General features: G+C 40.3%; 1 protein-coding gene across 1 annotated transcript; it reads left to right on the top strand.

The window, feature by feature from the left end:
• The first annotated feature begins 3000 nt into the window (after window positions 1-3000).
• LOC118575351 (PRAME family member 12-like) lies at window positions 3001-5793 on the top strand. The gene is made up of 3 exons (XM_036175932.1): window positions 3001-3287; window positions 3663-4253; window positions 5226-5793. The coding sequence occupies exons 1-3, from the start codon at window positions 3001-3003 to the stop codon at window positions 5791-5793; spliced, it is 1446 nt and encodes a 481-aa protein (XP_036031825.1).
• Window positions 5794-14227: the final 8434 nt, after the last annotated feature.

Consider the following 14227-nt stretch of genomic DNA (forward strand, 5'->3'; position numbering starts at 1 on the left):
AATCCTTTATCTCTTCTATTTCTCCTTAGGTTTCTATTTTTGATTACAAGTGAGAGGCTTTGATTCAATCAAAATACACTAAGGAAAATTAATCACAAAGGGGATTAATTCGATAGACACTCAATCTCCCAATCAGAAGGAAGCATACTCTTGGGAGGTGGGGCAACATAGAGAGGGTATGAGGCAAAGGGAGTATAAAAGGGCCAGAGGATCCTTAGAAAGCTCTCACAGTCCTAGAGTCTGGAGTCACTCACAGACTGGTCCTGTTGGGAACTGGAGCTCTCACCAGTGTCAAGGTAAGTCACACCTCTCCATCAAGAGAACTTGTGCATGCTGAGGAGTTCTTACTAAGAATTCAGCTACATGTCAAGATCCTACATTTAAAAGGGAAAAACAGAATTTGAGGATTGATTTGGTTTCATTGTGTTATGTTTTGTTTTGTGAGGTGTTGCTTGGTGTGGTGTGGTTTTAATAAAATGCCTATTAGACTGGAATTTACTTGTTAGTAGTTCCATTCCTTTGAAGTATTTTGGAGGCAGATATCAGATAGGCATGAATAGCCTTGAATTTCAGCTCCTTCTTGGTCTATATAGCATCCTAGATGCAGCCTGGATTTCAAGTTAGGATGTATATTTTAATCCTTTGTCATCTCTTAAATTATGTTTCAGAGTTTAAGTTTTACAGTTGTTTGAATTGATATTTTCTCTTAACTGTGATTTATAAATATTCTTGAATTCACTAATAGTTTCTACAACACAAGATGCAAGTGTCACCTGATCGGGGAGCTGAGAATTAAAAAGCGGGTTGTGTTAGCCTTGACTATTTGATATGACATTGTCTGAGAGACAAACTTAAAAACAAAAGCAAAAAGGATTCTGGTTACACACACTAGCCTGACCTAGTGGGTATAATTAAGGTGAACAAAACAGAAGATACCAGATCATAGGTGTGTGGGTTAATGTCAAGTTCTTCTATTAGATTCCATTGGTCCACATGTCGGTTTTTATGCCAGTAACTAACTGTTTTTTTATTTTTACTATTATGGTAGCTCTAATGTAGAGCTTGAGATTGGGGATGGTGATGTCTCCAGAGGTTGTTTTATTGTACTGGATTCTTTTGGCTGTCCTGGGTTTTTTTGGTTTTCCATTTGAAGTAGAGTATTATTTCCAGATCTGTGAAGAATTTTGTTTGTAGTTTGATGGGGATTGCGTGGAATCTGTAGAATGCAAATGTCCATTTTTATTAGGTTAATCCTGCATATCCATGAGCATGGGAGATCTTTCCATTTCCTGATATCTCCTTCAATTTCTTTTTTCAGTGACTTAAAGTTCTTGTCATATAGGTCCTTCACATGCTTAGTTAGAGTAACCCCAAGGTATTTTATATTGTTTGTAGCTATTATAAAGGTGATGTATCTCTGATTTCCTTTTCACCCTGTTTGACTATTGTATATAGGAGGGCTACTGATTTTTTTTTCAGTTCCTCTTATATCCTGCTATGTTCCTGAAGATGTTTATAAGTTATATCAGTTCCTTGGTTGAATTTTTCGGGTCACTCATGTATACTCTCATGTTATCTGGAAATAGGGAAAGTGTTACTTCTTCCTTTCCAATTTGTATCCCCTTAATCTCCTTATGTTGTCTTTTTGCTCTGGCTAGAATTTCAAGTGGTATATTGAATAAGTATGTGGAGAGGTGATAGCCTCGCCTTTCTTATTTATCCAAGTTCAGAGTTAGCATAGTTAATATTCTTTAGTGGGTACTCATGACTCTTTAAAAAGAACAGAAAAGGAAACAACCAATCATGAGGGCCAAAATTAATCAGTTTGTTTAGTGTTCTGTATTTGTCTTGAGTAGTCTAGTTAGTCTAGACAGCCAATCTATCAGGTCAGAAGCTGCCCTCCCAAAAGTCAGTTAATTAATAGCTAATAAAGACACTTCATGATTAAATGAAAAATATACAGTGAGTTGGATGATAGTTTTATCATAATAATAGTGATGCCTGGAGTGAAATTTCAAACAAAACAAACACAATAAATACAAAAGTATAAGTACACATACACTAAAATATAGAGATTCACAGTAAAGTGTACATACACATGCTAATGTACACACTCTAAAACAGTCAAGATAAAAAATGAGTTTACTAAAATATACACATTAAAACACATAGACTTTAAATAAACATAGACCTTAAACATACACGCTGAAACAGGTCATATGTAATATTATATAATGGGAAAAAATTTGCACAAAACACAACACACACATACATGCTTGTAATCACACCTGCAAAAATAATTCAATCAATCAGAACATTAAAGGCTCCTCAAATTCTGCTTGCTTTGAGTATTTTTGTTTTCACATAAGGAACTATGGATTAGTCAACATACCCTAAGAAGATAAAATCATAAAGCAGATTGAGCAGATGTACAATCAATCTCCCGATCAGATAGAAGTATCTCAATGGGTTGTAGGGTCACAGTGGGAAGTGGTGAGGAGAAAGGATCATAAAAGTCCAAGATGTCAGGTACTTGTGAGAATCTCTGCATTCTTTGCCATGCAGATTGAATGTAGATCAGGGTTGGGTTTGTACATGTGATATACAACTCTCTTTTCTTAATGGATTTTAAAGGTGATCAGTATCTATTGGGCATTACAAGAGGCTGGTCGGATTGCATGCTTGTGAATAGTTTTTCCAAAGGGAAAATTTGAATTCTCCAAATGAGAATCACAGGAGAATAGCTTGGTACCTGGAGGGACAATGGTTAAGTTGTATCTGAGTCAGTTCTGATGAGGTAACCCATATTATGCTGGTGATGAGGGTTTGAGATGACCAGGTATTACAAGAAGACACACTGAGTTCTTGACTATTGCTAGATCAGGGATTCTGGCCTGAGTTTGTTTCTCTGAGAGGTGCAACTTAAGGAATTCTAGACATGGCATGGAATCTGACTCCTGAATGTTTTACCAGGTACTTTTGTCTTGAAGATCCATCGCAATGAGCTTTCAGGCACCACCTACACTCCTGGAACTAGCAATGAAGAATCTGCTTAGCAATGAGGCTTTGGCCATCTCAGTTCTGCAGCAGCTCCCCACAGAGTTCTTCCCATCCCTGTTCAAGGAGGCCTTCAAGTGCAGATATATGAAGATACTGACAGCAATGGTGGCAGTATGGCCCTTTGCCTGCCTCCCTGTTGGATCAATGATGAAGGTCTCTGATGTGATGATATTGCAAGCTATACTGAGTGGTGTAGACATCATGTTGACAGACAAGGCTCACTTCAGGTATGGCTAAGGGAAAATACAATGGGGGTCACTGTGTTACTGGTATAGAAACAGTGGAGTCAATTAAAATTGGGTCAGTGGTGGTTTGGAGGCTTCTGAGGTTCTCCAATTTAATGTTGGTAGAAGCAGAAGACTCTATTTATATTTTAAGTAAGAATATAATCTCCATACAAAAGTACAGGGTACCTCAGTACAGATGGAGCCCCAGTAGTAACATGAATAGAAATCAATAGTAACTGAGTGGAGAGAAGCTGGAGAAGCATCCAGATGTAGTTCAGGCTGACAGGTGTTGCTAACATCAGAGAAGTGAAATGAAAGCTGGCTTTATGTTGGTTCTCTTCTTTGCTTGTAACACTTCATTATTTCTCCTCCCAGAAGGTCGAAGCTTCGAGTGCTGGACCTGAGAAACGTGCACAATGTCTTCTGGGATGTATGGCCTGGAGTAGAAGGTTTAGACTGCTCTAAAGGGACCCTGAGTCAGAAGCACACAGGGAATGGCCATTTTAGATATGCCGTGAGGCGGCTCCTGAAGGTGGTCACTGATTTTGACCTAAGAGCCGACCTGGATGAAGAGCAGGCATACTTGTTGCACTGGGCCCAGAAGCGAAAAGGTTCTGTGAGGCTGTGCTGTATGAAGATGTCAATCTGTGTGACTCCTTTAGACATTATCATCATGGTCTTGAAAACTTTCCAGCCAGAATACATTGAGGAACTGGAACTATCCACAAACTGGTCTCTGGTCACACTGAGTCATTTTGCACCTTTCTTTGGACAGATGAGAAATTTGAGAAGATTCCATCTAGCACGCATTTACATGAACACCAACAAAGCTGTAAATACCTTGGCAAACAAAGAGGAGAAGTGTGCTGCCAGGTTCATTTCTCAGATCGCCAAACTCAACTGTCTGCAGCATCTCTCCATGAATGGTGTCTACTTTTCCAGTGGGCTCATGATACAGTTGTTCAGGTAAGAAAGCATAAAGACCTATGCTTCATACCACAGCATCCTTTCCTCTAGTAAAATTGAGGTCAGTGACCACCTGAGATCAGTGTGTCACTGTGAATTTCAGAATGATGGCCTCATTACAACATCTGTGCATAGTCTTGGTTCCAAGTTAATTTGTCAAAACCTCAGTTACTTCAATGACCATTTATCAACAGGGTCAAGATCTGTTGTTAGAGAATTTAAGAGAAATTTGTTTTTAGTAGATGAACTAGTGGGACAGATGTAGACTCTTTGTGTGTGTTGAGTATACTTCCTTTTGGTCCTGTTAATGCTGATGGCAAGGAAAGAGGAATGAGCATAGGGTCCTAAGGTGAGGAAGAGTCATGCCTATATATGTGTCATGGGGATCTCTGTCCTTATAGCTTTGGGAAAGTAACCTAGCCAAAGATTTTAGGTGCAACCACTGTCCATTTATATCTCCCCATGGATGAAAGGATGCTTTGAGGATAGTTTTGGGCTGAGTAGATAGGAACTTGGAGGGAATGGGCTGCTGATCATTTTCATGGATTGATGTACTGAGGTCATGGACATAGGATATTTTGAGGTGGTAGGACTCCATTGAATTCTGCAGGGCAAATGCCAAGAGGTCACTAGAAACATTTGTGACTAGACTTCCTTGGTTGTGTCCTTACCAGATTTGTCAATCCTAAAGACTTTTTCTTGTAATTGGGGACTAATGTTGGAAGACACAATCTACTGTGATGGGGCCATTCCTGGGCTAGTTATCCTGTGTTCTCTAAGAAGGCAGGGTTAGCAGCATATGGAGAGCCAACTAATAGGCAGCATTTCTGCATGGCCTCTCTGTATTAATCCTGCTTCCAGGCTGCTGCCCAATTTGAATACCTTTCCTGACTTCCCTTTATGATGGATTATATTAAAATGCATTCCCATATCATGTGACAGAACCAATCTCTTGGTTTTTTTTTTTCCTAGATGTGTGAAGAGCCCTTTGGAGACTCTTTCCATCAGTCTCTGCCAGGTCTCCCAGTCAGACTTGAAACAAGTATCCCAGTGCTGGAGATTTTTCCACTTGAAGAACCTGAACCTCTTTGGTGTAGCATTATTTAACTTATGTCCATCACATCTGCTTTTTCTCCTCAAGAATGTAGGAGACACTTTGCAGAGCCTGGAGTTAGAGCACTGCAGGATGGGAGACTCTCATCTCAGTGCCCTCCTGCCAGCCCTGAGCCAATGCCTCCAGCTAACCAGGGTCAATTTATATGACAATGACCTATCCATGCCTATCCTCAGGGAACTTCTCCAAAGCTTGACCAACCTAAGCAAGTTGACTGAGGAGTTCTACCCTGCTCCACTGGAATGCTATGCTGAAAGGGGTAGTATCCTAGTTGACAAATTTGCCAGACTATGTCCTGATCTCATGGATATACTCAGATCCAAGAGACAGCCCAAGAAAGTGTCCTTTGGAACAGAATTCTGCCCTCAATGTTTTCAGCGCTGTGTCTATGACCAGAAGACCAGACTTTGTCATTGTTTCTCATGAACAGGAGTAGGTTGCTCTTAGGTTCTGAGAAAGAAATTCAGAGCATAGGACTTCACTAAGGTGTCCAAAACATGTGGTTTCTATATACTTTGATGCCTCATAAACAAAATAGCTTGGAACTGTGCCACAAACTAAGACATGATGAGTATCATGGAGGACAGGTGTCATGTAGAATCAGAAAGACAGATTGACACATACAAGTGTACATCTGTCAGGAGGAGTCTTTTAGTGACTTCCCTCTGCAAGGTAATTTTAAACTTATGTTCAGATTAGGAACCTGAAGGTTCTCACCTGCTACCCAACTCTGTCATTTACCTCAGTTTTTCATTCAAAATCAGATGGGCACCTCCTCTATATTATGATCATGGAAATTGTAGTGCAAGACCTGTGGTATCAAAATGAACTGCTGTCATTTATGGCATTGTCCTCCTTTCTTTACCTCCCAACGTTTGGTAGTTTATGTGCACATTGATGCCAAAATGAACTGATTGGTGAAGACACCATCTCCAATAAAGAATGTTTTGGAGTATGGAGAGAATTACAACCAGGATAATCAGAGAGGAGGCAGTTTGTATACACCAAAGATTGCTGAGACAAAAATCCTTACTTGAGACTAGCTGCACCTGAGCCTAGATATTAAATATCCAGATGTAAGCTTGGCATTTATTTTGTTAAAGGAGTACCCACTCTTGTTATTTACCTCCCTCTCTTTCATTGTATCATTTATTAATAAAATAGTTGTTAAATTGTATTCTATTTCCTTGGTTATATCACAATATGCGCTAGTAGTCTTTTTCTGATTGGCTGCTGTGTTGCTTGCTGACTCACATAACTTAATAACTGGAGAAGGCTCCTAAAATAAAACACACTATAGACAGAACTAACCCTGGAATTTGTTGTGACTTTGAAGTTAGTGTTTCCTACAAAACCCCTTAAAATTAACACTTTCTAAAAAGAGACATTTGATAGAATTCATAAATCCATCTACACTCACATAGTTGGGCTATCACACCTAAGGTCCTACTGTGATCATGGGACATCTTGTTCTTCCAAAAGGTCTGTGAATGTTGAGCCCCAGACTCCAATAGTTTGCAGCCACTACAGGCTACACTGAATCTATCCAGCATGCACAGCACTATCCCAGATCTGACTGTGGTGATATTTATTTGTGCTGCAATGTGGTGATATTTTATTTGTGCTTTAATTAATGAATAAAGCTTGCCTAGAGAACAGAGGAAAAAGCCAGCCACCACACAGAAGTCATGTAAGGTTAGCATATGACTTAAATCCAATCACTTAGCAGGCAGGTTCTCTGTGTGTTCAAGGTCATGCTGGGAACAGAGCCAGGTGTAGCAGCACATGCCTTAAATTCCAAATGTAGTTAACCATGGAGGTCTGGAGATAGGTACAGACAGACAGGAAGTGACAAAACTGGGCAGGAAGTGGTAGTGATGAAGCTGGGTGGAGAGAGCAAAACAGATGGCAGAACAACAAGGCAATTGTGATGTGGGCAGTCAGGCAGTAACCAGTATTTGGAAGCTGCTGAGTTGGTGAGCTAAGGTAAGACTCCACGACAAATTTAATTCAGGCCTTTCCAGGCATCGTAGAAGAGACCCGCTTGTCAGAGGAATTAAATCAAATGCCTGTTGGAATAAACCACGTTGCAGGATAGAGAACTGAAACAGCTGCAGGAGAGAGAACAGGAAATTCAGGTGAAACCACGAAGTGAATTGTTGGCAAACTTCTCTAAAGAGCAAAACCAAATTTAAAATTATGAATAAATAACATTCTCTTTGCATGTTTATTAGACACAAGTGTGGATGTTACAATAATGGCACCCAAATTTTGTATCCAAATTTGTCTTTTCAGGAGGTATATGTTCAGCTGTTAGGGACTGGAACACTATCTCAATGAAACAGCATAAGATGGCTTGAATGCACAGGGCCAGAAGGACAGAGAGAAAAATTCAGTCACATGTAGCTAATGAAGCTATAAATTTATGGGGTCATGTTTTATTTCAACAATGGAATGCTCGAATTAACATTTCTCCAAACTTAGAAAAAATAACAATAAACTAATACATGTTTCTAAGAGAAATATTACAAATAATGTAAAGAGAAGTCATTGGCCACCCAGATTGCACAGGAAAAAGGCACAACAACTGCTGATTTTTCAAACACACTAAAAGCTGTAACTTTAAAATTTTTAACTGATAAGCCTGTATGGGTTCAGCAATGGTCTTGAACTACAGAGAAACTGCAGGCTTTACAAAAGCTGGTACAAGAGCACTTAAATGTTCATCCAATACAGAGAGGCAGGGAGGAGTTGCTCTTTCTATGTGAGGCTAGCTTTTTAAAGGTGGAAACCACAAGCTCTTCAGGGCAATTGGGGGCTTTGGGTTTAGGCACAGGTGCAAATCAGATTAGTTTATTTTTATTTTTGAAGGTCTCTGTTCTCTTTTAATTGGGTGAGGGTATGTAACCTTTGAATTTACTGGTTGGGGGTTACAGTTATCATTTTTGGGGCTGTCAGGGACAAGTCCCAGGCTTTGTCCTTGAGCTGCCATGGGGGCTTGCTGGCCTTGCACATGCTGACTGTGGGGCTGACTCAAGGGCCCAGGCTCTGTCCTTGAGCGGCCATGGGGGCTGCCTGGCCTAGCACCTACTGACTGTGTGGGCTGGCTCAGTGATCTGGGCTCTGTCCTTGAATCATGCGCATAGCTTTAAGTTGGTGAGGGGTCCCAGACAGTAAACAACTGGCTGACTTTGAGCAGTAAGAGTACATGCAGAAAGGGAGTTACTGCAAGGACTATGTCTTTTGTTTACGGCCTCCCAGAGACTGGTTGCTCAAGTCTCAGGAAACTGAAATTGAGGCCTGATCTCTGAGAAAAGACTGGGCAGCCTGTTATGGCATCTGCTTGGACATCCAACAATCTCCTTTCTCATTTAGCTTTGTGTCTTCCTCAACCAAGCTAGGCATGACCACATCACACAGGCTTGGATTCAGTGCATAGCATTTTTTCATCCCCAAGCCTCACAGAATTGAAATTATAGGTTTGCTGGACAATCAGTTTCATGGGTTGCATGGCATATATATAAAGGTGAGGGGCATGCTGCAAAGAAATGTATCAAACCAGCTTCATCCCAGAATTTTCAACCTGCTTGAGGCTTGGTCTCTTTTTTTTTTTTCAAGACAAGATTTCTCCATGTACTTTTGTTGCCTGTCCTGGATCACACTCTGTAGACCAGGATGGCCTCAAAGTCACAGAGAGTTCCTTCTGGCTCTGCCTCCGGAGTGCTGATCTTAAGGCATGTGTTACCACCACAGGCTTTGAGGCTTATTCTAATGATAGTGTCCAGAATGATCTGTATCTAATGGATTCAGTTGCCAATATACTCTTGCCTTCATCCTTCCACTTACCTGGATCATCATCTGTTGTTGAACACCTGGCTTTGGAGCTGAAAGAAAACAAAACACATACAACACCTTTGAGAAACTCCATCAGGTATAATTGCTGCCTGTGTCTTTGTCATGTCTAGACTTCAATCTTTGGAAGGAGAACACTAACCATAGTTTGTCTTCTGACTTCTATGTGTGTATCATGGCATGCTCACATGAATGTACACTCAAAAACAATTAAAACCTTCATTCAGTTTAAGAAAATAATCTGAATTAAGCAACTATAGAAATAGTTCAGTGATTAACAGCACCTTCTTTTATTTCAGAGGACCAAACTGGGGTTCCCACTCCCCAAGAATCTGTACTTCCAGGGTCAGATGATGCAATGCCTTCTTCCTGCCTACATGGGCATCAAGCTCCATTTGGTGCAGAAATGTTGCATACATAACGAATACACTCATATACTTAACATAAAATAAATGAAACTTTAAAGCAAATCTGCACTTTGGGAAACAAATTTTAACATGTGAAGTTAACATACAAAGACAGATTTCACTATGGTACTTTCACATACATGTATAATATACACTGACTGTTCTTATTCATTGACACACCACATCATTCTCTCAGCATAGTTTCTCTTCTCCCACAATGCTGGTAGCTTCATTTCACAGTCCTAAAGTGGTTTTCCCTCATACACACATGCATTTGGAAGTTACCCCTTCTCTCTTGTTGTTTGCCTCAGCTCCTACTATTTTTTTGTATTCTCCAGAGTGTGTGATTACTTGACTCCATCTGAAACATAGTATACTCCCTAAATCAACTGAGGCAGGCTGACAGTTCCTACCTGTCCTCCCCTTGCCTTCTCCTCCCTGCTTGTCTATAATAACCTGGTAAGTTTAATACTCCTTTTTTTCTTACCCTTTTAAAGGCAGACATAGATTAAAGAATGTGGTCTACACTGATAACATAGTGAGTTGCAGTCTATGCTGAACCAAAGGGGACCATGCCTTCAGAAAAGAAAGACAGGAACTTTTATCAGGAAATAAATTAGCTAGGACACCCTGATGTTTGATTCCTAGAACAGACTTGGGTAATTTTCCATGGTATTCTCCATCAAGGAGATCAAATTCTAGTTAAACCTGGAATGGCCTCAGCAAGAATGCAAGTTGGTGTGACCTCTGCACTATTTTGCCCCATCACAATTGGATGTGGTGGAGGTGGCACTTTTGAACTCACAATCCCAGACTATGTCTTAATAAACCTTGAATTTGATTTGATATTCTAGGAACTCTCACTTTGAGAAATCTTCTATCAAGACCCAGTTGGCAAGTTGTGAGCTCAGGCCACAGGAAGTAGCATGAATCTTAAAGGCACTTATTAATAAAATCAAACCTGAGGCCAGTTATTGTGGTGAATGCTGGAAGAGCAGAGAAGCAGAAACAAGCCACAGCTACCTCACCTTGACAGTTCCTTAGTTTATCTGTTTGCCTAAGACTGGAAGCCTCTGAGTCCTCATCCAAATGAATCTCAGCTGAACTGCTGCTTCTGGAAAGCCTGAATGCTTAACCAGCCTAGTTCCTGGTTTACATGCCTTAAATATCTTCCTGCTTTCTGCCCTCACTTCCTGGGATTTCTGAGATTAAAGGTGTGGGTCACCCTGCCTGGCTGTTTCTACTGTGGCCTTGAAGTCACAGAGATGCAGACAGATTTCTGCCTCTGGAATGCTAGGATTAAAGGCATGAGTGCCATCATTTCCTACCTCTTTGTCTACTGGCTGTTCTGTTCTCTGACCCCAGATAAATTTATTAGTGTGCACAATATTTTGGGGAACTGATATATATCCAATAAAAAGATGGAACTGTAATACAATTGCCTCTTTTTTCACTTTTTAAAGAAATTTTCTGCTCACCCTACATACCACCCACAGATCCCACCTCCTCCCTCCTACCATCCCCAGCCCTCCCTCTCAAGCCACCCCCATCCCCACATCCTCCAAATCAAGGGTCCTCCATGGGGAGTCAGCAGAGCACAGAGCCAGGCACACAGAGCCAAGGCAGTTCCAAACCCTCCCAGACCTACCAAGGCTACTCAAGTTGCCACACCCCAGGCACTGGGATCCCAAAAGCCTGCCCATGCACCAGGGATGGATCCCGATCCCCCCGCCCTGTGTCCCCCAAACAGTTCTGGTTAAACAACTGTCTCCTATATCCAGTGGCCTAGTCCAGTCCCATGGGGCTCCACTTCACAGGCATTAGTCCACAGTTCATAGGTCTCCACCAGTGTGGCAGGTCATCTCTGCATGTCTTTTTATAGAGGTAGGTGTTGGAGATTTAGCTTAATGGTAGAATGCTTGCCTAGCAAGCACAAGGCCCTGGGTTTGGTTCCCAGATCCGAAGGAAAAAAAAAAGAATGGATTCTGAAGCCAGTTCCCTGAATACAATTGCCTCTTACGTATAATTCGTGTGGTGTGTGTTTGTGATTTTGTGAGTATTTGTCTGTTTTTTCCCTCAATTCCACAGCAAGAGGTTTAACAGATGGCTTAGTTGTCAGTTCTTTATTTTTGCATTGTTTGAACAGTGTCCTTTTTATTAGAATCTTTGTACCCCAGTGTATCTGGTACTACTGATTCCAAATGTTCTCTGGTCTCCTGCTCTCCATGTAACAGGGGTCCATGTGAGCTCCCTGCCATTTCCTCTGACTTTTTTCTACCCTGTTAAGATTTCAGATTCATGGCTTAGGCTTGCATGGTAAGTGCATCACTTTCTGACATCTCCACTGACTTTCTTCTAGTCAATCACAATGGTCCATAGTAGCTTCCCATATTTATTCCAATGCCATAACTCTATATTCTTCATAACTCTATCCACATGACACCTAGAATATAGGGAGTAGAGTTGGTTACAAGGAAGCTTCCCTGATAAGATGAAAACTATTTACAAAATGCAGAGGTTTTCCATGAATAAACTCCAAAAACTGTAGCCAAGAAAGGAAAAGGGGATAATAGCTATACTGAGAAACTGGAACTCTGTGCAGTGTTGAACCCAGCATGCATAAAGTCACAGAGTCGATGGCACCTTTATGTGGTTGATTTCAGTTAGGAAGCTGAGCCGAGTTCCAGTGTCATGAAGAATTGTTGAAGATGAATTATGACTTTCTCCTGATGTCCTTGCTTTGGCCTTAGAGTGGGAAACCAGGAGGCTTCAATTGTTAAATCCAGAATCTCATCAGCTGACAAGAATTCCAACAGAATTTATACATTTTCACATTGAAGGTTTTATTATTAGGGTCCTTGTGGCTGATTTCTTTCCCAGAATTAGCCTTCAAACACTCTGTTTATGTTGGTGTGTTCTCTAGCCTTTCTTTCTTTGTTAGACTTTGCAAGTTTGGTGATGTAGGCTTCAAGATTTCAACAATTATGTTTCATAGATTATGGATTGGGGGATATTTCAGTCTTTATATTCTTTCAAGATTCTAGCCTTTAGCTGAATACAGATTTTTGGATAAGAATCATACTGTTTCTTATGTTTCTAAATAAAGTCATAGCTTAAAGATGGTGGATAAATCCTGTACACCTGAACAACAGAGGACAGAATTCAGCTGATAGCAAGGAGATATCCTGCTGGCATGGAGCACTCTCACCATCTCTGCCCCTGGGAAGTGTGAGCAGCGAGATCAGATGTTGAACCATTTTCTGCTACAAAGTGTGTTCAAGGCCACCCTGGCCTACCTAAGGGCATTTCGAAAGACAACAAAATAAAAGAAATAAAACACAAAATAAAAGCAAAGACTAACTTTTCCCTGTTCCAACAAAGCTGAAGCACCTGAAAGTAACAATGAAACCAACTTTTTAAAGATGACAGAAATTCTTAAACAGAAATGAATAAATAACTTAAAGAAATCCAGGAAAAGACAATAAAACAATCAGAGGAAATCAATAAATCCCTTAATGAATGTCAAGAAAGACAAGGGAAAAAAAACAAACATTTCAATGAAATTCATAAGACAGGTAAAAAAGAAGCAATAAAGAAAATAGAAACTGTAGGATTTTGGGAAATGTAAAATCTAGGTAAGCAGATTGGAACTACAGATGCAAACATCACCAACAGAAAACAGAGATATAAGAATCTCTCTCTCTCTCTCTCTCTCTCTCTCTCTCTCTCTCTCTCTCTCTCTCTCTCTTCTATTTCCAGACAGAGTTTCTCTGTGTAGTTTTGATGCCTGTTTTGGATCTTGATCTATAGACCAAACTGGCCTCAAACTCACAGAGATTCACCTGGATCTGCCTCCTGAGTCCTGGGATTAGAGTCGTGTGCTACCACCACCTGGCCTGTAAGAATCTTATGCAGTGAATATGCAGTGAAGACACTATAGTAGAAATAAATACTTCATACTTTGTGAAAGAAAATGTTCATCTCACATAGTCCTGACATAAAACATCCAGGAAATCAGGGAATGTATGGAAACAACAAGTTTGTTTGTTTTTCTGTTTAGTGCTGTTTTGAGAGACTTTCTGTTTCTGTAGCCCAAGACTACTGGAACTCACTCTGTAGACCTGGGTGGCCTCAGCTCAGATTTTCATCTGCCTGTATGTACTGAGTGCTGGGATTAAAGAGATGGGCAGGGATTAAAGGCCACTGACTTCCTCCAATATTCTAATTGTTAGGATGAAATGTATCCCCTGCTATTCTTATGAAGGAAGTAACACACACAGTGGCATGTTTATTCATTCTCATGAAAACAAATATTTTCATAGGAATATTTCTGGTGACAAACATGGTTTTCATTTATCAAAATCCAGGTTATCATCAACAGGAATGAATATTAATGCAGACAAAAATGAATTTTTATACTGAAGATTCAATCATTGTTACACCTTTTGGCTAATCCATGTGCAGAATTTGGAATTCTTTCCCTAACACATGACATTTTTTATTCTCCCAGAGAAATGCAGCTTGGGGTTTAAACATTCAAAATGTTTGGTTGTCTATGGTTTTTTAGAAAGATTATAGATATATAAAGGTTTGAGTCAAAG

Source organism: Onychomys torridus, unplaced genomic scaffold (assembly GCF_903995425.1).
Source record: "Onychomys torridus unplaced genomic scaffold, mOncTor1.1, whole genome shotgun sequence".
In the NCBI taxonomy this organism is placed as follows: domain Eukaryota; kingdom Metazoa; phylum Chordata; class Mammalia; order Rodentia; family Cricetidae; genus Onychomys; species Onychomys torridus.

What these genes read in the sequence shown, in the direction of transcription:
- LOC118575351 (XM_036175932.1), top strand. Translation starts at nt 3,001, where the DNA reads ATGAGCTTTCAGGCACCACCTACACTCCTGGAACTAGCAATGAAGAAT. An exon ending in ACAGACAAGGCTCACTTCAG is followed by an intron (nt 3,288 to 3,662) that starts GTATGGCTAAGG and finishes TTCTCCTCCCAG; the next exon opens with AAGGTCGAAGCTTCGAGTGC. An exon ending in CTCATGATACAGTTGTTCAG is followed by an intron (nt 4,254 to 5,225) that starts GTAAGAAAGCAT and finishes TTTTTTTCCTAG; the next exon opens with ATGTGTGAAGAGCCCTTTGG.